This window comes from Cupressus sempervirens, chromosome 2 (assembly GCF_028749045.1).
Source record: "Cupressus sempervirens isolate cs-2001-9-10 chromosome 2, ASM2874904v1, whole genome shotgun sequence".
Classification (NCBI taxonomy): domain Eukaryota; kingdom Viridiplantae; phylum Streptophyta; class Pinopsida; order Cupressales; family Cupressaceae; genus Cupressus; species Cupressus sempervirens.
The window spans coordinates 645,136,808-645,158,492 of NC_143119.1; the positions used below are offsets into that span (position 1 = coordinate 645,136,808).

At 35.1% G+C, this 21,685-nt stretch overlaps 4 protein-coding genes across 7 annotated transcripts in view; 3 read left to right on the top strand and 1 right to left on the bottom strand.

The window, feature by feature from the left end:
* The window catches only part of LOC149575029 (RNA polymerase II C-terminal domain phosphatase-like 1), a 63,338-nt gene extending 42,438 nt beyond the window's left edge, over window positions 1-20,900 (bottom strand). For 3 of the 4 annotated variants that reach the window (XR_016360120.1, XR_016360119.1, XM_089814889.1), the window contains exons 1-4: window positions 19,356-20,871; window positions 18,086-18,562; window positions 17,334-17,544; window positions 16,943-17,100 (exon numbers count right to left, since the gene is read on the bottom strand). Coding sequence is in view for 2 of the 4 variants with exons in the window: in XM_089814889.1 (XP_089671015.1) it covers window positions 16,943-17,100; window positions 17,334-17,544; window positions 18,086-18,562; window positions 19,356-19,640 (1,131 nt within the window). In the remaining 2 variants the exon portion in view is untranslated. Of the gene's footprint in view, window positions 1-16,942; window positions 17,101-17,333; window positions 17,545-18,085; window positions 18,563-19,355 lie in introns of all 4 variants that reach the window. The other variant, XM_089814890.1, reaches the window with a different exon arrangement.
* LOC149575030 (uncharacterized) lies at window positions 953-1,598 on the top strand. Its single transcript, XM_089814892.1, has 2 exons — window positions 953-1,085; window positions 1,208-1,598. The coding sequence occupies exons 1-2, from the start codon at window positions 997-999 to the stop codon at window positions 1,446-1,448; spliced, it is 330 nt and encodes a 109-aa protein (XP_089671018.1). The 5' UTR covers window positions 953-996; the 3' UTR covers window positions 1,449-1,598.
* On the top strand, window positions 1,879-2,513 carry LOC149575031 (uncharacterized). Its single transcript, XM_089814891.1, has 2 exons — window positions 1,879-2,191; window positions 2,296-2,513. The coding sequence occupies exons 1-2, from the start codon at window positions 1,961-1,963 to the stop codon at window positions 2,467-2,469; spliced, it is 405 nt and encodes a 134-aa protein (XP_089671017.1). The 5' UTR covers window positions 1,879-1,960; the 3' UTR covers window positions 2,470-2,513.
* Window positions 8,885-9,792, top strand: LOC149575032 (uncharacterized). Its single transcript, XM_089814893.1, has 2 exons — window positions 8,885-8,986; window positions 9,374-9,792. Exon 2 carries the CDS (start codon window positions 9,383-9,385, stop codon window positions 9,686-9,688), a length of 306 nt encoding a protein of 101 aa, XP_089671019.1. The 5' UTR covers window positions 8,885-8,986; window positions 9,374-9,382; the 3' UTR covers window positions 9,689-9,792.
* Window positions 20,901-21,685: the final 785 nt, after the last annotated feature.

A 21,685-nucleotide genomic window follows, 5' to 3' on the forward strand; every position in this document is an offset into this window, starting at 1 on the left:
TCTTTGTTATAACCCTAAAGGGCCTTCTATTTGTTAAGCATGAGTAGAAGAGAGGAAAAGTGAGAGAGAAGAAGAGAAAAGAAAAGCCATAGGTTTCCAACCGGCAAGAAGGAAGAGCACCAAAGAGATCAGCAGGCCATTTGGGGAGCCCATCAATTGCTTTGGGAGCATTAAGGAGCCAATATCAACACTCCTCAACTCATTTGCAAGAGGTAAGTGCTTATTTTTTTCTTGCATGTTGGTGTATTATGCATTTTTTGTTAAATTTTTAGTGTATTATGCGTTTTTTGTTAAATTTCTATAGTTTTCAAGAATTTTAGTGTAAATCTTGAATGTTCTTTATTTTTACTAAGTTGCAAGCTAGGGTTTGTTGTTTTCTAATTTTTATTAGCTTCAAACTTTGATATTTTACATAAAAAAAATTATTGCAGCAGCCTTTGCTCTCGTTTTTCGCAAATTCCAATGAGTAAAAAAGATGAATGTTGGAAATATAATGAAGAGTTTCCTGGAAGAACCAAACATCAAACAAAATGCATGTTTTGTAAAGAAAAAATAACTTCCGGGGGTATTTATAGATTGAAATTCCACATTGCTGCTATACCTGGACACGATGTTACAGTTTGCACTCACCAAACTCTTGAGGCAAAATGCACTTGCTTAATGGCATTAGAAAAAATTGAAAAAGACAAAGCAAATAGGAAAATGCAAGTTGAAGGGTTAAGGGGTATTGGCTCCCATGTTCCCGCATCCGCAGCCGCATCCACATCTGCATTTGTATCAGCTTCCGCATCCGTAGATTGTGTTGGGGAGGGTTCTTCTAGGCCTCCTTTTTATCCTAGTTCTTCTGCTCGTGCTAATGCTAGTGCTAGTGCTAGTCGGTCACATACTGAGACAGAGTCCCACACCAACCTATTGTAGCCTAGAGTGCGAAAAAAAAGAATGGATAGTTACTTTGTGCCCTACACTACTCCTGGTTCCCAACCCACGCTTGAGGGCATGGGTTTGAACAAGGAGATTCACGATGTTGCTAGAAAGGAGATATGCAAATTTTGGTACTTTTGCAACATTCCATTTATTGCAGCCAGGTAATTGATTCTTTTTTCTTTGTTTTCTTTAAAGTTAAAATTAAAAGTAAAAGTAAAACTTTAATTATATTTACTTGTTTTATAATTTGAGTCTTTGACATCTAAACTTTTATTTGTGATAGGGCTCCTTATTGGCAGAATATGATAGATGCGGTTGCTATTTGTGGTCCGGGGTTTAAAGCCCCAACTGAGGCTGAGTTGAGCGGATACCTCCTGCATGAGATGGTAGAGGACATGAGGGTTGACCTCGAGGAGAACCAAAAGGAATGGATTGCAAAGGGTTGCACCATCATAACTGATGGTTGGACCGATAGGAGGAATAGAACACTCCTCAATTTTCTTGTATCCTGTGGAGGTGATTGATCATTCTACTTTCCTACATACATAATTGTAAATTTTGATTTGTTGAATGCTAATTCGTTAATGATCCATTTAATATTATAATTCGTTGTTTTGTTACTTGTAGGATATACCATGTTCATAAAATCCATTGATGCTTCCGCACATGTGAAAAATGCCACATATTTATGTGAGGCTATTGAGGAAGTTATAGCAGAGATGGGGGGAACAAAATGTGATACAGGTGGTGACGGATAATGCAGCAAATTATGTTGTAGCAGGTAAACTTTTAACTTTTCAAGTTTTGAAAATAAACTTATTTGAATTTTGAAATTTGAGTTTCTAATTGACTTAAAATTGTTGTAGGTAAACTTTTGATGGAGAGGCACCCCACCATATTTTGGTCCCCTTGTGCGGCACACTACATTGACCTCATATTGGAGGAAATTGGCAAACTTGAGTTTGTCAAGTCATGTGTGGAAAGGGCAAAAAACATATGCAAATTCATTTATAATCATGCATTTGTCCTTAGCACAATGAGGAAGTACACAAAAGGCAAGGAGTTAGCTCACCCAGGTATCACAAGGTTTGCCTCGAATTTCATCACCTTGCAGTCCTTGTTGACATCAAGGGATGGATTGAGGAGCATGTTTGTTGGGCAGGAGTGGATTTGCTCTTCCTATGCTACGACCACTGTAGGGTTAGATGTGGCGGATTGCATATTTGATGAGGATGGTTTTTGGAAACCCGCTAGAGAAATCCTTAAGGTAAATTTATTGCAATTTAACATTTAGTATTTTGCTTTTACTTTAAGTTATATTATTTTATATTTAAGTTTTGACTCAAATTTTTTGTTTTACTTTATATGTAGGTCACTGAGCCCCTTGTAGCTTTGCTACGAACTGCTGATGGGGAGAAGCCCTCTATGGGCTACATTTATGAGGGCATGGATAGGGCCAAGGAGGCCATCAGAGCCCAATATGCAGGAGTGCAGGAAAGGTATGGCCCTATTTGGGACATCATCGATAGGAGATGGCAGAATTAGCTCCATCGACCCATCCACGCAGCAGCTTACTATCTGAATCCGGCATTTCGTTTCCATCTTGAGTTCAAGGCGGATGCAGAGGTTCTCATTGGCTTATACACAGTGATTCAGAGATTGAGTAGTGATGAAAATAGCGCTGCTGTGATTGTTGAGCTAGACCAGTTCAACAATAAGGAGGGGCCACTTTTCTCTAGCAGGATGGCCATAAATGCTCAGACAACACTACAGCCAGATAAAAATTAAATAATATATTCAATGTTCATGAATCTAGATTCTAAACTTAAAGTTGATTATATAATGCATTAATTTTAGAGTTGTAATTTGTAAATGAGACTAACTGTTTTTGTTTTTTCCTTATTTCGGATAGATGGTGGCAAATGTTTGGGGCCACAACCCCAAACCTTCAAAAAATTGCCATCCGCATTCTGAGTCAGCCGAGCAACGCTTCTGGATGTGAGCGCAGTTGGTCCATGTTCGAGCACATCCACTCGAAGAGGAGAAACAGGTTGATAGTGCAAAAGTTGAATGATCTCGTCTTTGTTCATTACAACCTTCATCTTAGGATCAGACAGATTTTGGGCGCTAAATCCTCTCCGATCATTCTAGAGGAGATTGATCCAGAATCAGAGTGGATCACAGAGACCGTGGACCCAGTCTTCACTGAGGAAGACCGCGCGTGGGTTGACCAGGTGGATGTAGAGGCTGAGGCTATGGCCAGGGCAGAGGAGGCAACTAGAGCACGTTTAGGCATTAGTAGACGCACACGCGCACGCACAGACGCAGGCCCTAGCGATGTTATTCGTGAGCACATTGCCCATGTAGGGGACATGGCTCGGCGGTCCTCTAGGACCTACCTTACACGCCTTTCTCATAGGCAAACTGGATACTCAAAGGCTGAGGTTGAGGCTACAGCAGAGCTAGAGGATGATGATGAGGATGATGAGGCTTGAGCTGGAGCCTTGTTTTTATATTTTGTTTACACTGTATAGATATTGATAGTGCTACTAAATCACTGATAGACATATGTTTCAAAGCTTCATGGATCTTCATCTTAGATTTATACATACATTTATGATTTTGTCTTATAGATCTTCATGATTTCATCTTACTGATTCTATGATTTGAATCATTATGATCATTTGATTTTTATTTACTTCAGCTAGCATACAATTTACATTTTAGTACATAATGATAACATAGTTACGTATGTGATGGATTTTATGTTTCATGTTTATGTATGTTAGATTCTATTTGATGATGTTATAGTGTTTTTAAGTTATATTCAATAAAGGCTGTATGAAATAAGTCTTAAATTGTTAAAATCTTTACATTTAAAGGGTTTTTATAAATTTGCCGATTCACCGGCGATTCACCCCCGATTCACGATTCGATTCGGCCGTGTCGATTCCGATACGATTCCGATTCACGTTACTATGTTAGTGGGTGATGCACACAAATATGAGTCTTGGCTACAAGGCCACGTTAAGTACCCATGTACAAAATAATCTCTCAAAAACATAGAAAAGGAGAAAAGCTAGTGGTACAAAATTCCTCCTCAAAAGAGAAAAGAAAACAAGTTTCCCAACACAAAAGAATCTTGTGCAAGGAAGAAATCCCTCCAAAATAGAGAGGATAATGAGCCCTTCCATAAGTAGTCAATCATACCAATGGTTATTGCTCAAAATAGGATGTTGAAGGCACAAACATCAAACAACATTCCTGCCTCGAGAAAAAAACAAAACCAAAGGTGTATGAAGACTATCTTCCCATTAACTAAAGGAATATGAAGGAAGGAAGTACAAAATATATTAAGTCCCTAAATGTTGCTCATGTGTTTCTATGGTGATGCTGAAAGTTGTCGCATTCAAATTAGAAGTTCTCAGCCATACCAATGAAGATGACAATTCACAATCTAGTAGAGATGTATGTAAAACAAGCTCCCATGTATCTCCTTCAAAAAAAGATTCCTCCTCCAAATATTAGTCAAGAGTATCCACAATCATATCAAACTATGATAAATGGTCATGTGAAGAATGAACAAGAGGATCCAAGGGTTCTTCTCAACAACTAAAGACAAATCAACTTCATCATACTATAATGAATACTTTCTCCCTCCAAGTCTAAATTATGCAGTGTTACTCAGAAACATGTTTCCACCCCTAACGGCCAAGTTTTGGAATTGGTTTTGGGGATGAGGGGACAATGGGAAATGTTTCCAAGCCATCCCTAATTAAGCACAATTTTAGAAAGTTGTATTGGAAAAACCAAAATTGGTCAAGGAGTTTTTTACCTATGTTGGTCGTCCCTAGGATGGTTGGGGACAGAATGTCATTTTTTATGGCAAAATGGAATAAAAAGCATTTTATTAATATTCGCAAGTTTTCTTTGGCACACTTGAACCCCACATGTCAGCCAACTCTAAAAACTATTGAAATATTAAAATTTAATATTTTATAATGGTTAAATTATAATCTTATAAAATCACATATTTCTTGTGTTTACAAAATTCATATCATATAAGTTATACACTCATAAAGTATATAGTATATACTATACTATGTAACACATTTCTTTCCTTCTAGATAAAAAACAATAAACAACAAAGAAATGATAGAGCATGTGTGCAAAGAACAAAACTATGAACATGATTGTGAGTGTGGGCAGAGAAGAAAAAGGTTATGACACTATATGATACATTGACTTTGAAGTTTCATACTTTGAGTCTTTTAACATTATATGATAAACTAACATGGCTAATTGAGAATCGATATATGGTATGAGGTTTTAACTCTTTAAGTCTTTAACTTTTCATTTTGTTGAGAGTGAAACTTGCAGCCTACTCACATTTGATAAATAATATTATTCTATGATAGTTTTCATTGTTTCAATGAATTATAATTTATATCTATGAATATATGAAATTGAAATTTGAATTCTCATTTGAATAATTCGATGTCATCATATATTCATATGCAGTGATGATTCATTTGATTCATTTGATGCTATGTTCAATGATGGTTTGATGTTGATCAATGATTTTGTTATTATGTCACTATGATAAATGTTACAATTTTTTTGTTCTGATATTCACGAAAATATATATAGTCATCCCTTGGAGTCCTTGCTCCAGCAAAAATTAGTCCCAAAAACCTATTTCCCCGTCCCCCGGTCCCAGAAGCTCAAAGTAACATAGGAAATATGAGACTCCACAAATAAACTTGTAATGCTTGTTGTTAGAAATAATAACGTTGAAATGAACTAAAATAAAAGAATTAACAATTAATCCAAGAGAGTTTGTGAAAATAGTTACCATAAACTCAGATCCAAGAGAGAGTGAAAGAATGAACAACCACCAATGAATCAACAAGAGGAGACAAAGATTTGAAAGGGGAAAGCAAAGAAAACCCCTTGTGAATAATATGAATGAGGCAAATGCCTAAAGAATGAAAGAAGGAGAGAGAAGAGAGAAAATGGAGCCACTGGCTCATTACAAGAACTACATAGTGATTGTGTGTTGTGAATGAGAGAGAAGCATCTCTTATAAAGAGATGAGAAGAGGAGTTATTTGTAACTCCCAAGTGAATGATTGCCACATTCATAAGTGTGTGCATAACAAGTGTCATAATCCTCTTAAGGAGGACTAACTATTTTCCTTAATGAAGGAATTACAAAATAGACTTGTCCTCACATGTGGACTAGAGGACAATCAACATAAGGGATACCTTGGTTTATCCCATTTAATAAATACAACCAAGGAAAGATTACCAATTCTAACACCCCCCTTTAATCTTTACTTGGGGAAATTACATCAAAGGGTATTAAACCCAAATTTTTACAATGAAATTATAAATAGAAGCAATCTTGATCTTCAATGATGCAAAAGGTCTCTTGTGAGTGTATGTAGATCTTCGTAGAGCCAAGAGAGAAGTGGATAGGTACACCAAATCTTGTATGTGCTGGATGGATTACCTGAAAAACATAGAGACAAGAAACAAGACAACTATCCACAGGAAGCAGTTCATCTTATATTCAAATTAGAAATCCTTTTGAATAAGGATAAGAAAATTTTCATAGAGAAATAGAGGAAAATAAAACATGTCACCACAAAACAATGGAGATAACCTGCTATCAAGTTAAATTATATGCTCAAAAAATTGTCAACAAGGACAAATTGAGTAAAAAGCTTGATCAATGCTCTCATGAAAAGTATATTATACTAATGCACAAATGACCATAGACAAGGCCAACTAATGATACTTGCATCAATATTGCATCAATCATGTGGATATAGACAGTCCACTTAATGAATCATCCCACTGCAAGTTAATGGGTGATCAATCCATAACATGCATGACTCATGATCTAAGCAATAAAGTATGCAGATCATTATCACATTAATATATGAAAATAAAGTAAAGAGAGAGACATGCTGATCAAATTAGTATTATCATGATTTGTTAGGATACTCAAACGAATGGATTATGAGGGTGTAACAACATATTGCCTTCAAATTGGAAATCCATCATGGACAAGCAACTTCATTGCCACGAGAAAAAAAAATCATCATGGGTCAAAACAACTTTCTCAAATAGAGTCTCCAATATTGGAGTGCTCCAAGATATGGTAGCCTCGTCACCTATACACTCAAAAATGAGTAAAGTGTAGGAAGTCATACCATGACTAAATCAAAACTAGGAGCATACACCAAGGAGATAAAGAGATTGAAATGGGAAATCTCCATAAAATATCATCCTCGTATTGAGGAACAAAATGGAACAATCATGGAGAGAAACTCCATAAATATCAACCTTTCAAAATAGAGCAAATAGAATCAAATGGAGGGAAACTCCATATAAATATTAATCTTTCAAAGTGGAATCAATAGAACCAAATGGAGGGAAACTCCATATAAAATGAGTGCACACCAATATAGGATGGAGGTATACTCCATGGGCCAGATAAGGAAACTATGTATCAGTTATACTGAGGGAACCTACATAGTTATCCTTGAAAAAAATTGGCTCCCTATGCAACTCAAAACAAATATCATATAAATCATGTATATCAATGGTATAACACCATAAAGTGCCAACATGGGCATAAAATATCACAATAAAGTCGAAGGCAAATGTGTAAGATAACTCATAATCCAATCAAAATAAATTAAACTTTATTTTCAAAATGCAGAGATCCAAGGATGATCAAAAATAAACAAAATATGTATATCAGGTATAAAACTCCATTGAGGGTAAACATGAATACTTAATTCATTTTGTGAAGGTATAAATCAAATTCTGAATTATTATAGTCATAAAATTATATATTTATCTGGGTATATATGTGTGCACCCATATATACTTAAATAAATATATGATAAGTCACAATATTGAGAGGATCCTTCTAAAAAATATATCTAGAATGAACATTTTGAATAAAGACAAAATCTTCTTAAATAGTACTTTTAGATAACAGAATCTAATCACAATTATTAGGAATGATTGCCAAAATAGAGTGCTTTTTTGTAAAAAAAATTGAATTTTTAGAATGATAAAAGCCGAAAAAGCATCTTACATGAACAGATAACGTGGTTAATTAGCAACAACCCTTTTTTTAGCAATGATTTCTCTTTATCATGTAATGCTACAAATGGAAGACTTAGAATAATATTCTAAAAATAATAATCAAGAGTTATAAAAAGTTGTCAGAGAATATCTTAGAATAGATGTTGTAACAGGCGAATAATAATGCAATCCTGCAAGAAAACGTTAGAGGAATAATAATCCTGCAACATGCAGAACCGTTACTAAGGAATCTTAAAATAGAAGGCTAAAAATAGATTTTTCAGATGTATCTAACTAATACAAATTTTAATTATTAAAGTCAAACGTACAAGTTATAAATGAATTTCACAACGTAATAATTTATAACTTAAAAAAAATTTAACTACATTAGATAACCAAACTTATAAATTAGAACTTTAAATGTGATCAAAAGCCGTATAGAGGTTATAAATTAGTTTTATAACCTACAATATGACCATTTGAAAATTTTAATAAAAGAAAATAAAATATACTATTAATACTACAACTTGATTAATAAAAGAATTGCTCAAGGTTTATTAAGAAAACCTTTCTTAGAGTAATGATAAACTTTTTTAAAATCGCTATTTTGAACCTTACATGCACATAAAAACTATATTAAAGAACAATTATTAAAAATTAAACTTGAAACTTTAATCAAAAAAAAATGGAGTATGATCTCAAATATAGAAAGAAGGCCGCAAGCTGAATTTTGTTTCAATTTTAAAAGACTTGGGCTTGATGGGTTTTGGTATGGAGAAGAAGACTATTGGAGAGAAAAGCCCTGCCGAGAAGAAGCCCAAGGAGAAGGCTCCTCAAAAGGGCGGCAGGTTGAAGAGAAGAACTTTCTCAGATTTTCTCGCTGGAGGTCAGTTCGATTACACAATCGGTCATCTTCGCCACTTGTTGGAGCTTTTGCCTGAAATTTGTTTGCAAAGGTCCGTATGGTATGATTTCTATGTTTAGGGTTTACCCACATGGGGTTTTCTTTGTTTGAGCTAGACTCCTTTTGATTTCATGATTTTCTTCTTTACGGAGGTGAACTTGGTGTGCATTGCGCCAAAGGAGGCCACCTTTTTATCACGAAAACTTTTTAATATGCCATGAATTACTGTAGAGCTAGAGTCTCTTTTCTATACGGGGGATCCAACTATGTTAGCAGAGACCTTTTCATTGGCAGTGATCCTTAAATAGGGCTTCTAAAATTTATTGCCCTCTGGCGCACATTGGGGCGCTTATTGTCAGAAAATGGCGTACATATATAAATGAAGAATCATAACATTAACAAGTTTGCACAGTGCAAAGAAGCACTCAAATCCTCTTAGCTATCATAAATGTCAGGAAAAGCTCTTCGGGATCACAATGCATCACCTTTGTTGGACAGAAAAGCTGGCAATTCTAGTAAAGGAAGTATTGGAAAGAGTTTAACTGGGAACAATATTGAGAATATTGACATGCAAAGCTCAAAGAATTTGAATCAGGATCCTGTTGCTGCTAAAACTTCTTCTGGAGCAGCTAAACTGATGGAAGAGATTTGCATTAACAAGACGAACTATTCTAAAGCACAAGCAGCCAAAAAAAAAATCAAGACCAGCAAGAACCGACCAGTATCACATGCAAAGAATAATGCAGAGCAGTAAAAAGGAAACAAGAGAGAAAAAAAAATGTATCAAAAAAAATAATGAAGGAAAGAGTAATAGGATTAAAATAGGTGAGGAAAAATCAAAGACAGAGGGAGTAAAAAGGAAACCACTAAAAAGAGACTTATGATATGAAAATAAAAGGTAAGTTCTAAAAGAACAGTAAGAGTAATAAGGAAACTTTCAAATAGGAATGTCCAGACTTTTTTTTTTTTTTAAATTAGGATTAAATATTATCATTTAAATAAAGAATATTTTCAAAGATAGAATGAAAGAAAAATAAGAATTTTAATCATAAATAAATTTTTAAAAAAGAGAATTTCTAATATATATATGAAAGGAAAATATATATTTTTTAAAAATTCTAAATGAGAGAAAATTATTTCAAATATTTTATGAATGACTATAATATAAGATATAAATAACATTATTTATTATTACTTAAGTAATCCCTTCAATAAAATGTTAGGGAAATAAAAAAAATTATATATATAAAACTAAAAAATAATAAATACTATTAAACTCAAATTAATAAATGCTACTTGTTAAAACAAGAGCAAAAAAAAAAATTTAATAATTTTTTAATAGAGATACCAAGGTAGAGATTATTCAATTTGATGCGCTTCCAATAAATGATAACCTTCATCACATTAAAACTCAAAACAAGGATTAAATTCTCTGATACCATGTTAGAAATAATAACGTTGAAATGAACTAAAATAAAAGAATTAACAATTAATCCAAGAGAGTTTGTGAAAATAGTTACCATAAACTCAGATCCAAGAGAGAGTGAAAGAATGAACAACCACCAATGAATCAACAAGAGGAGACAAAGATTTGAAAGGTGAAAGCAAAGAAAACCCCTTGTGAATAATATGAATGAGGCAAATGCCTAAAGAATGAAAGAAGGAGAGAGAAGAGAGAAAATGGAGCCACTGGCTCATTACAAGAACTACATAGTGATTGTGTGTTGTGAATGAGAGAGAAGCATCTCTTATAAAGAGATGAGAAGAGGAGTTATTTGTAACTCCCAAGTGAATGATTGCCACATTCATAAGTGTGTGCATAACAAGTGTCATAATCCTCTTAAGGAGGACTAACTATTTTCCTTAATAAAGGAATTACAAAATAGACTTGTCCTCACATGTGGACTAGAGGACAAACAACATAAGGGATACCTTGGTTTATCCCATTTAATAAATACAACCAAGGAAAGATTACCAATTCTAACACTTGTCAAGAAGTCATCCCAATGAATTGGATCTAGAAGACGATGTGTTTCCTACTACATCGCATCACAAGTAAACATGAATGTAGTAACACAAATATCCTCACAATCAAGATGGATGAGCTACAGAAGAAGGGACTGGGTGACTCTAGTTGAGTAAATGTTGGTTATGGGTTCGGTTGAGCCACACATGCAATCTCATCCCCTTAACACTAAATGAATAGTAATGGTGGGTTACTAATTTTCTTTACACCACTCACTAGGCTTTGCTATTCTCTATAAACAAGGTCAACCACTTCTAGGTTAGCTCTAGAGTTATGATTTGCTTTGTTGCAGAATACAGCCCCAAAATAGATGGAGAAGATAAAATGCAAGGCTCAAGAATTGGATCTAATGCAAGAATACCCAAGTTCAACTAACCAAAGTTCTCCTCAATATCAAGATTCATATTAGGAGTGTGATCAATAACCAAAGGATTGAATCCATCGCCAAGTACAAAGTCAAAAAAGATATATAACCAAGATGCATTATCAACCATCCCAATATTAATTATCTTTCTACTTTCCAAGTCTCAAACTATAACTGAATCAAGTGTAAATTCCACAATCTACCCTATTTCACCATGGGTGATTTGATAGATGGAATGAAGATTGTTTGACAAAACATCTATGAAGGTGACATCCAATATCAATAAAACCTTTGTCAATCACTCTCATGTAAGTATTGTTGCCCGTCAGAATAGGTGGCATAAAAAAAGGTTCAAAAGAGGAGACTATAGACTAGTAAAATCCATATGATGAGAAGTTCCAAAATTTAGGACGCATCTCCCTGATCCAAAACTTGTAGAGCACAAAGAGCTTTACCTTTACCTTTATTTGATTCAGACACAAGTCCTAAATAACCTTTTACCTTTGTAGATTTTAACAACTTTGAATGTGAAGAAGATCAATGTTGTTTCTCTTAAAATGTATGGTATATGATTTCTGGGAAAGATTGTGTAAGAGTTTTTTCTTTCATCAACGTTTCGGATCATATTACATGATCCATCATCAGGATGCCAAAAGTCCATTTTTCTCTTAAAATGTTTCAACTCATCAATATCCTTCTTGTAACAAGAATGTTCCTCATGTCCACTCCTTTTACAATATGCACAAGTATACTTCTCATTCTAATAGATAATCATCTTTTGAAAATGCTTTTAATTGTGCTTGATTTGTAGGTGGTTTTTCCTTCAAATTCTTTTGTTTCTTGTCAAATTGTCCTGACTTTTTGTCCCTTAAGTTGCCTAGCCAAATAGGGTTGATTCTTTGATGGCTTAACGAGACCCATAGAAAGAAGCTTTTGTTGTGCATGAATCAACATCTCAAAAAAGGATGCAAATGAAGGATTAACATGTGTCAATCCCATAGTTATCCTATAAGTATGAAAGCTAAAAACAAAAAGAGGCATATTTAAGACCAAGTTTGTTCAATACATTATAGACCAACTGAATGTTCTTTTTGTCAATACCACATTCTTTACATTATGCTCTAAAATCATTAACCTCACTTAAAAAATCCCAAATGTTGTCAAAGTTCTTTGGACTAAGAATCATCAAATCATTATCAACTTGATTGTCTCTAACTTTGTTAGTTGTACCATACAATGCTTTTCACTTCCCAAGCTCACATGAATTTTTACATTCTTCAATCTAAAACATAAGATCAAAAAGAAACAAAACGATAAAGACATCCAAGAGCTTTTTGTTCAACATTTGAGTTAAGCTTTCTCCTTATCATATGTGGGTTCAACTACTTTTTCTTCAACATAAGGCGTATAACCAAGCTGCACTGGTACATTCCATGCATGTTGATGCCAAGTTGCATAATTCAATAGTGTAAGCAACAGATCCTTCAAATGACCCCTCTGTGCAAGAAAAGAAGAGCACACAATAAAACAAATCAGAAACAGAGACACCGAGAGAAACACTCCCTCCCCAAAAAAAAAAATGATTGTGGCACTTCATAGATCGATGTGTTTACAATGTTGGAGTAATATTCTAGAGTTTTACAATGTCCATATGTGGACTCAAATACTAAAAGTAAGAATAAACCTCATAATGAGAACCTGAATCTAGCACCAATGCATACTGCTAAAAAGAATATCAACTTTCAAAATAAGAATCACCTCGACTCAAGGTTGTGTGTAAAGTTGCATGTGAAAGTTGAAAGGAAAAATGGAATGTTAGTATGCATGAATGTCCGGATAATAATGATGGACTAGAAAAGTTCGCAAAAGAAAAATTCAGGAGTCTCATATGGTCAAAACAAAATGGGTGCAATAAAGACTTGTACCAAAGAAGTTAATTCAGTGAGAGACCATGAAGAGAAAACATACATAGGAGTAAATATTAAATGGCGAGCTAAAATGCTCATAGCACAGCTTAGGACAAGTTCTGATCATTTGAGGTGTGAAACAGGAAGATGGATGATACCAAAGGAAGAATGGGAGGACAGAATATGTTTATTTTGAATCACACAAGTGGTGGATACAAAGCAACATTGTATCATGGAATGCCCAGCATACAATGACATCCGCTCCAGCTATGGGGATATTCTAGAAGCAGGCAATTTAGGTACTCTTTTTGAGGAAATGCAGCTAGACAGGAAAGCAAACTTATTGATCAACATTCATTGTCAAAGAGCAGACTTAAAAAGAAGCAGTTTTAAAAGGCCTTAAGTCTTTAGATCCTGATTCCTATTTCTAGGGTGTATATTTTTTCTACGTGGCCCCATAGGCTGATCTGGCCTCGCGGATGTTGTTAAAATCTTGCATTCAATCGTTCATTAACTTAAAACCGCCAAAATGAGAATTGACCTTCAAATCTGATGAAAATTGAATTTCCAGAAAATCAGGTTCACTTGAGCAAAAAGAAATCACTCGACTACAAAGAGTGTGAAATTCTTCCCCCCAATCAAAAAATTCGCTGGAAAAGAACTTTGTATGCCCAAGATATCGTGCTATGAATTTAAGGTGCAAAATTGAAAACTGCAATAGTGAGGGATGAATAAATTTCATAAAAAATCACTTCCACCAAATTTAGTACAGCTCTGTTCAATCTGAAGGTTTGCCAATTGTGGAACAATTCTAGACAAATTCAAAATGCTCCACTATTACTAGAGTTGCCACACATTTCGGATAGAAGCAAGTCAGTTCTCCACCAAAAATAAATTTAGTACAAAGCCAAACTTGCCTACCGACCAAATATATTGCTGGATAGACTAGTGGTGCCACTATTCTCGCACACCGAGAAGGTACTTGTGTGCAGTTATCACAAATATTATGGCACAAACTCCAAACATTCATGTACAAGCCTTTACTGGAAGCAGTCACAACTCTAAACCTAACAAAGAGAGTGCAGCACCCACCACCACTCGAGGACAAGCATAAAAGCTATGATCTCAAGTTTGTTTGAAGGTACAAGAATTGCTTGTGGTGGCACTTATATGTGGGGTCAACAGTGTACAAATTATGTGTTTCAAGGCAAACCATAGAGCAAGACTTGTGGCACGGGTTTTGATATAATGTGCACAAGTTTCTACAGCTATAGGCACCAATTTCTATGTGCAATCTTCAATGCAAAAGACACTTGGCATGGGCTCATGTCTAAATCTACAAATGTGTGCATTCCAAGTGCTTCCTCAAGGAAGAGATTTTTAAAGCTTTTGAAATATTTTAATAAGTATTGAGGTCTAAAACCCTATACAAGTGGTTGTGTGGGCTCTAAAGCCATGCAAGGCCTGTGAGGGTATTGTGTACCCTGCAGGTACTCCAAACAGTGCAAGGGTCTGTGCAAACTGCAAGTACTCTCAGTACCTTAAGAAGGCTTTTTTATTTTTTATTGTACTGCTTTTTTAAAACTTAAATAATTAAAGCTTTCAAAATGTAAAAACGGCTTTATATTTATTTTTAAAATAGTTATTTTTTCCCTAAAAGTGGGAAAAATAATAGTAAAGAAATGTCAATTTTTTACCGTACAGTTAGATGGCCCCTTGGATTCACCTTGCTCCAAAATTAACATATTAACAGTCAATTTTAGTATTATTGGGCCTCTTAGATGCAATGACATTATCCATTTGACTTCAAAATGTTTTGAGAGATCAATAACACTCCAAATCTAGAAATGAAAGCTCTTCACTAAACCTTCACCAGTTTCACATTCAGTGTCCAATCATTGGATGCAAGAAAAACCATATTATACTTTAAGAATGAAATGATTCTAGAACCTCAATATATCTGACAGCCAACAACTCACAACTAGCTCTAATACCATGTTAGATATATTTGTGACACCACCATTGGATGCAAGAGAAACCATAATATGCTTTAAGAATGAAATGATTCTAGAATCTCAATAAATCTGATAACCAACAACTCGCAACTAGCTCTAATACCATGTAAGATTTATTTGTGACACCACCCAAGATCAATGTGACTGAAGGAAAGCAAGTCAAGAATCAAAAGATAAACCAAATTTAGCACTCCCTTAGCAGTGAACTAGCACTCATGAATAGATGAGCTCATGAACTTAGCATAGGGAGGGGTGAGGGTTGTTTATATAGCAAAATAGAGGCAGGTGCATTCAAGAGGAATAATAACTACCAACAGACCAAAATAGAAGGGAGTTCTGCGTACTTCAAAAATGCCACATACATAGTTATGCCAACTCGGGTAAAGACAAGAAAAGGATAAGTGGGAGGTGGCAAATAACTTAAATAAGTCCAAAAGAGGGCGAGATGTTCAACTACCCAAAGGTGGGTGTGAATGACACTTGTAATTAGAGAGGCGAAGGTTGTTTATATAGCAAAATAGAGGAAAGTAAATCCAAGAGGAATAGTAACTCCCAACAGCCCAAAATGGGAGGGAGTTTTACGTACTTAATAAATGCCAAATACATACTTATGCCAACTCAGGTAAAGACAAGAAAATGATTAATGGGAAGTGGGAAATAACTTAATAAGTTCAAAAGAGGGTGAAATGTTCAACTACCCAAAGGTGGGTGTGAATGACACTTGTAACTACAGGAACTATGGGATTATGCCTTGTGTCCTAACCATTCTAATATAACCTAATCTAGCTTAATATATATGTAAGAAAATAAAGTAACAATGAATCAAGGTTAAAAATTTAAAGTTATATAGACGTCTATTGACAAAGTGGTCTTATCTTGTAAGAAGCTTTGTATAGCAATATTGTCTTTTGTTGGTAGGTTAAGCCACTTTTGCCATTCTTTTTAGTCACAGTCCTTGATTTTCATTTGTATGGGTCAACCTGTTTCTGCAGTATCATTTTTTAACTCCACTATTCTTTCAATTTGTCTACCAAAAATTAGTGTATTGTTGCAAACTCCAAAATCATATCATTGTCATTGGCTTCATGAGACTACTTTACTTGTTTATTTCTAGAAGGAAGAAGAAAGTTATGCTGTTTAGCGGATGACTATCACTGTTCAGACTGAACTGACTTCCCAAGCATACCGCCATTTCTCAGCTCTTTTACAGAGGTTCGCCGAACCTTTTTTGAACCCCATTATTTTCGGTCTGGCCCAAGTGTGAAGATGGCTTTCAGCCTGAAGGAGTCTAATGATATCCATCCAAGCATGCAGTCTTTACTTAACTTGTCCAAAATATTGATCTTTTCAGCACATGATCTTAATTGCATAAGTATATGTATTGTGATAAACAAATTTATGTATTAAACATCTTGAGCATATAAGAAATCAAATAGTAACTATAGGAGGGCATGACACAAAACATTTACTCGTTACAGATATTGCAGTAGATCATTGTACAAATCATTTTGAAGTATCAAAAAAGGCATTCAGGAGCTATTTTCTGGTTGAATACTCTTTTTTAAAGGCCTTCAATAAAATACAGTGATTACCCAAAAGAAGGATATTATTCTCATTTATTCAATCATACTAACATACATACAAATCAAAACAACACTCTGTGCTAGCATGCTTCAAAAGGAAAAAATACTCTTACCTCTGCCTGCGGAGCATAGTATGGTGCAAAAGCTGGAACAACATGAACCCGAGGTTGATCTTTGTCCTCCCAAACCTTCAGTCGGTCATCAATAACCATTGCCATCTTAGGATGGCAGATACCATCATGAAAGACGTTAATCAAGGACTTTCTTAACCCTATTTCATAAAAACAAGAAGGGAACCATATATAAATGACAACAACAAAACAATGTTTAAAACTGCAACACTAAAAAAGAGGCCATAAGTTTAATGTAAATCCATAAAACCTACTGTTGATTCCAAATTTTGACATTAAGTAAAGCACGAATACCAAACTGCCAAATATCCATAAACTTTACAAAGGCTTACAAAAAAATTTCAAAATATATCTAAATACAAGACCTATATACCTGGCTTCACACAAAGTACACGATCAAGAAGCTCTGCAGGATTGATTAAACGTGCCTCACCATCAAGGAGCCTCCACATCTCTAAAGCATAATCCCTTTCTGACATGGTGCAAATGTAAACTTCAAAACGTTTGCGTCCTTTGAAAGTCAAATAGGTCCTAAGATCATCCCAAGCTGGTCGTAACCTAACAAGAACACTAGTATCTCGAACCTGAAAATGAGAAAAAAATCATTATCAATCACCTAAAAAAATGCCCGACCTCATGGAACCGTACTTTTCACACTGCTTGACGCAGTGACAGAAAATTATGGTACAGTAAGTAATCAAGTAGAGCAACTAATCGTAGTAAGGTTTAAATTGCACATCCGCTATTTAACATTTATTTAAAGCAAGATGGGATAAATTTGGGTAGTTATACTGTTATATATCAAATAATTGAATAAAACTGGTTGTATTAATGAACAAAGCAACCCCAGACTTCAAGGCAAGAGAAACAAGAACAACACATTTCAGATGTCTTATTTCACCACTCAGCAAATTGTGCACCATGTTGTTATCATCGAGAAAGTTGTTCTGGACATTGTTTACAAATGTTTAAGAATAATCAACTTTTAAATCATAGTCAGATATTATTACGGGTAAATACTCAAAAAGTAGGGAAATCAAAGGACACTTCGGTATAAAGTTCACCAGCATTAAAATCACTTGATAACCTGTTTAATAATGCCAACAGATTGATAAAAATACTTACATTAGGATTAATACGTGTCAAGATCATATTTTTTTCCGGCAATCTAATAAGGGGTCGAACAATAGGATGACCTTTGTCCGATTGTGGTGGTACCACCTCAGCTTCAGCTTTGACCATCTTCCCATTATCAAAAACTTGATCAGTATCAGCATATTGTTTCAAAATCACCTTGTCTTCCTGGTATCGCTTTAACTCACTCATCATTCCATAGGCTCGCTGAGGATCCATCTCAACTGCAACCTTACGCTGGAGAGCATCAATGCGGTCCTCAAAAGATCGCAATGTATTTGCCACAATAAGTGTCTCATCCAAATCAAAGACAATTGCCAAGCACCTAAGATTTAGCATCCCAAGACACGAATTGTACATTGCTGAGGGCACATGATATCCCCAAAAACAAGGCAACTGATCACGCCTAGTTTTTGACAGCATGGCCACTAAATGCAGCTCCCTCCCTCCGATTGGTACAATAGCAGTCTGCAGATTGACATGAAACATTCAACAAAGGAAAATCAATAACCATCAAGCTCATGTAGAAAGTAGTTCAACTATTTCTAGGCAATTATGATTTGAATGCAAATTTATAGTCAAATGAGAACTGCGTTACGAGAATGCCATTGAGACTCGTATAAATAATAAAGAACATCCTGCAATTAAAATAAATCTAGAATTTTAATAATATTCTAGCATAAAGGAATGCTTCGCAATTCACAGCCTCCAGACAAGGTATAGCATTAAGAACACCAACACTCAATATTCATCAACCTATTCATTTTAAAACTCGCAATGCCTGCTTAATATTCTTTTGAAGGTCTGCTCAGTATTAGTACAAGGCACTCCGTATGCATCACGTCTTGTCATTTTAAAACTTGCAATGTCAGATCAATATATTCACAAAGAAAAAGAAGGAGGTGATGTTCAATGTATCTTTTTTCCCCGAGTTTGTTTTCAAATTCACTCTTCTTCTAATTACTAACATTTGACTTCTGGGGTTTAGGAAATAAACGTGCCAAATATACCAGTCAGAAAAGGCATTCGTGATCAAAGTATAAAATACTAGAAAGCAAAGAAATTTTAATTTCAATCAAAAGTTGCTACTACCTGGCTTGCATAATTAAAATGCCAAACAAAATAAATAAGAAGCATGACAATCTAGAAAAAATTTACTTAATATGCTCATTCATAATCTAAATAAAGGCAAGAGATTGTTTATTGTCATTTGCATGAAAAACAAATGACAAGTTCGAGATGTTCCAAGTGTGAGGAGTACCTTTGCTTCTCTCAAGCATGTGGCGTAGAGTTGTTTTATAGGTGACTGGTCAAATTGAAGCTGCGGCTCCTTTACCTCTATCTTGATAGAAACCCCACAGGCTGTAATGGTGTGAAGTACAGCTAAAGGAGTGCATCTCTCGCTTCCTGGTGAAAGATGAGATATCCTAATCACCTCCTTCACTGATTCCAACAAATTCAAATCCTCATACTGAGGCCAAACATTAACTTCTCCCAAACAGGCATCTCCATGGTAAAGGATGGAGTTAAAAGACTCAATGGCCATTTTAACAGAAGCCCAAAGCCGCCCAACTATCCTCTCAGTTCACAGATCCGGAAATAAGTAAATTGACTGTACTCTAACCGATGTGGTGCACAAAACCAACAAGTACAATGTTAGTTCTACAGCTTTGGCAGTCCACTCGAACATTATGTTCTTCACTTTCACATTAGAACGGGCACCCAAACTTGTACATAGCATCTCCAAATGTGGTTAGCATAGCACAAAGCCTTAAAAATAAGTACACCTTATAATTGTCCATCCAAATCAAGCCTCCCAGCATCACACCTGATCAGTACAAATATCAGGGACTTTTGATTAAAGTGACAATGCTTTGCCTGACAGAAATCACCACCTTGCCCTAAAGGTAATGGGTAAAATTATTTGACCTATTTATTCTTCTTGGCTATATCACAAGTGTTGTCTGTTCAAGAAACAAGTTTGTTTCTTTCGTTGGTCAAATAGTATACTTTCCAGATAAGGAAATAACCAAAATATGGTCTACTCGAGAAGACCTAAATTCCTGCTAAAAGTAAGCCAGCTTGTGCCAGTGGTCACTCAGGTTAACGAAAACCCTTCTTGGTTTTTAATGTAAAATGCTGAAGTTCTTTAATTGACACCCTCTTACTCCTGGTACCCAATTTGCCCTCTGCTTTTTATACTGTTCACTCCCACTTAACAGAACCACATAATGTTTTACGGCCCAGGTTAACCCTAAGTAGAAGGTTTGCAGCGAATATGTTTCAAAAATGGAGACTCGACCTCTTGCAGTCAAATACGAGGTAACCCCTATGGCCAGAAAAGACTTTTGTTAAGGAATATAACAAGCCCCCCGTGTCAAAATATCATTATAAAGTTCATTGTTTCAGCAAAGTTATCTCTGGGATTTAATTCCTCCAATGCGCCCTAAAAACATTCAAGGGTTTGTAAGCCCACATCTAGGGTTTCCACTTCCCCCGACATTAGTAACCCTCTAACTCCAGATCAGGCCGTGGAACGAGGTTATCAAAATGCAACCAAATTATTTTGGGGAAGAATTGTGAAAGGGAGGCAGAGGATTCGCGATGCAGGCAATCCTTATTCCCTGGAGAAAATGGTATTTCTCAGTCTCTTCTTCATCTACATATATAGCAATGCATTTTTCGTTGTGTCTCCCCCACAATAAACAAATTGGGTATCTACCAGGCCGAAAGTTTATCTCTCCGCCTTTACCAATTTGAAAACCCTCGCCAAAAAACCCTCAAGTTATGTATGGCCTCCTGTCATGATAAATATATTGCCGTCTATTGTCGTGAATTTAGTGCCCATGTCATCTGATGGCTCCCGCTGGCTTCTAGTTGTTGACGTCAAGTGACGCCGCCGTGAAAATGTTTTGACCACTCGCAGCCCAACGTTGATCAAATAATTTAACGGTCTAGATCTCTAGGATGTATATTTTCCCCTATTTTTATCAGGGTGTTTATTTGAGGTTTTTTTATTTGAATATCTTTTTATTTAACTATAGATAGTTGCAGGTTTCTTGATCAAGATTTACATTAAAGTATTTAACATAGCAAAAATAATATTAGATGCATGAAATTTTTTAAGTTTGTCAGTAGTTAATTTGTGAATTCTGAATTTTAACTGTCAAACATTTTTTTCATAAACATAATCAGGATCAGAATGTGATTTGAAACATTGATACGAAAAAAGTGTTGCCCAGCCAAAATCTAAGAGCCACACTATCATAGAGTGTGGTCAAAAACCTTGATACTAAAAAGTGTTCGGAATCAAAATTTAGAAGCCACGCTCTTATTCTAAGGATATCATCAAAACTCATTGATTCAGTGGTACTCTTAATCCAGACATAATCTTAATTCTTGGATATCATTAATAATTTTTTATTATTTCATGGATAAACATACTCATTACAAAATCGGAACAAACAATCGTAAATATTATTTATCTTATCATTAAAATCAACTCAAAATTATTTATCTTGATCAATATTCACAAGAGAATAAAAATCGACAATATCAAGTCTAGCCCATGGTTTCAGAGCAAAATAACTC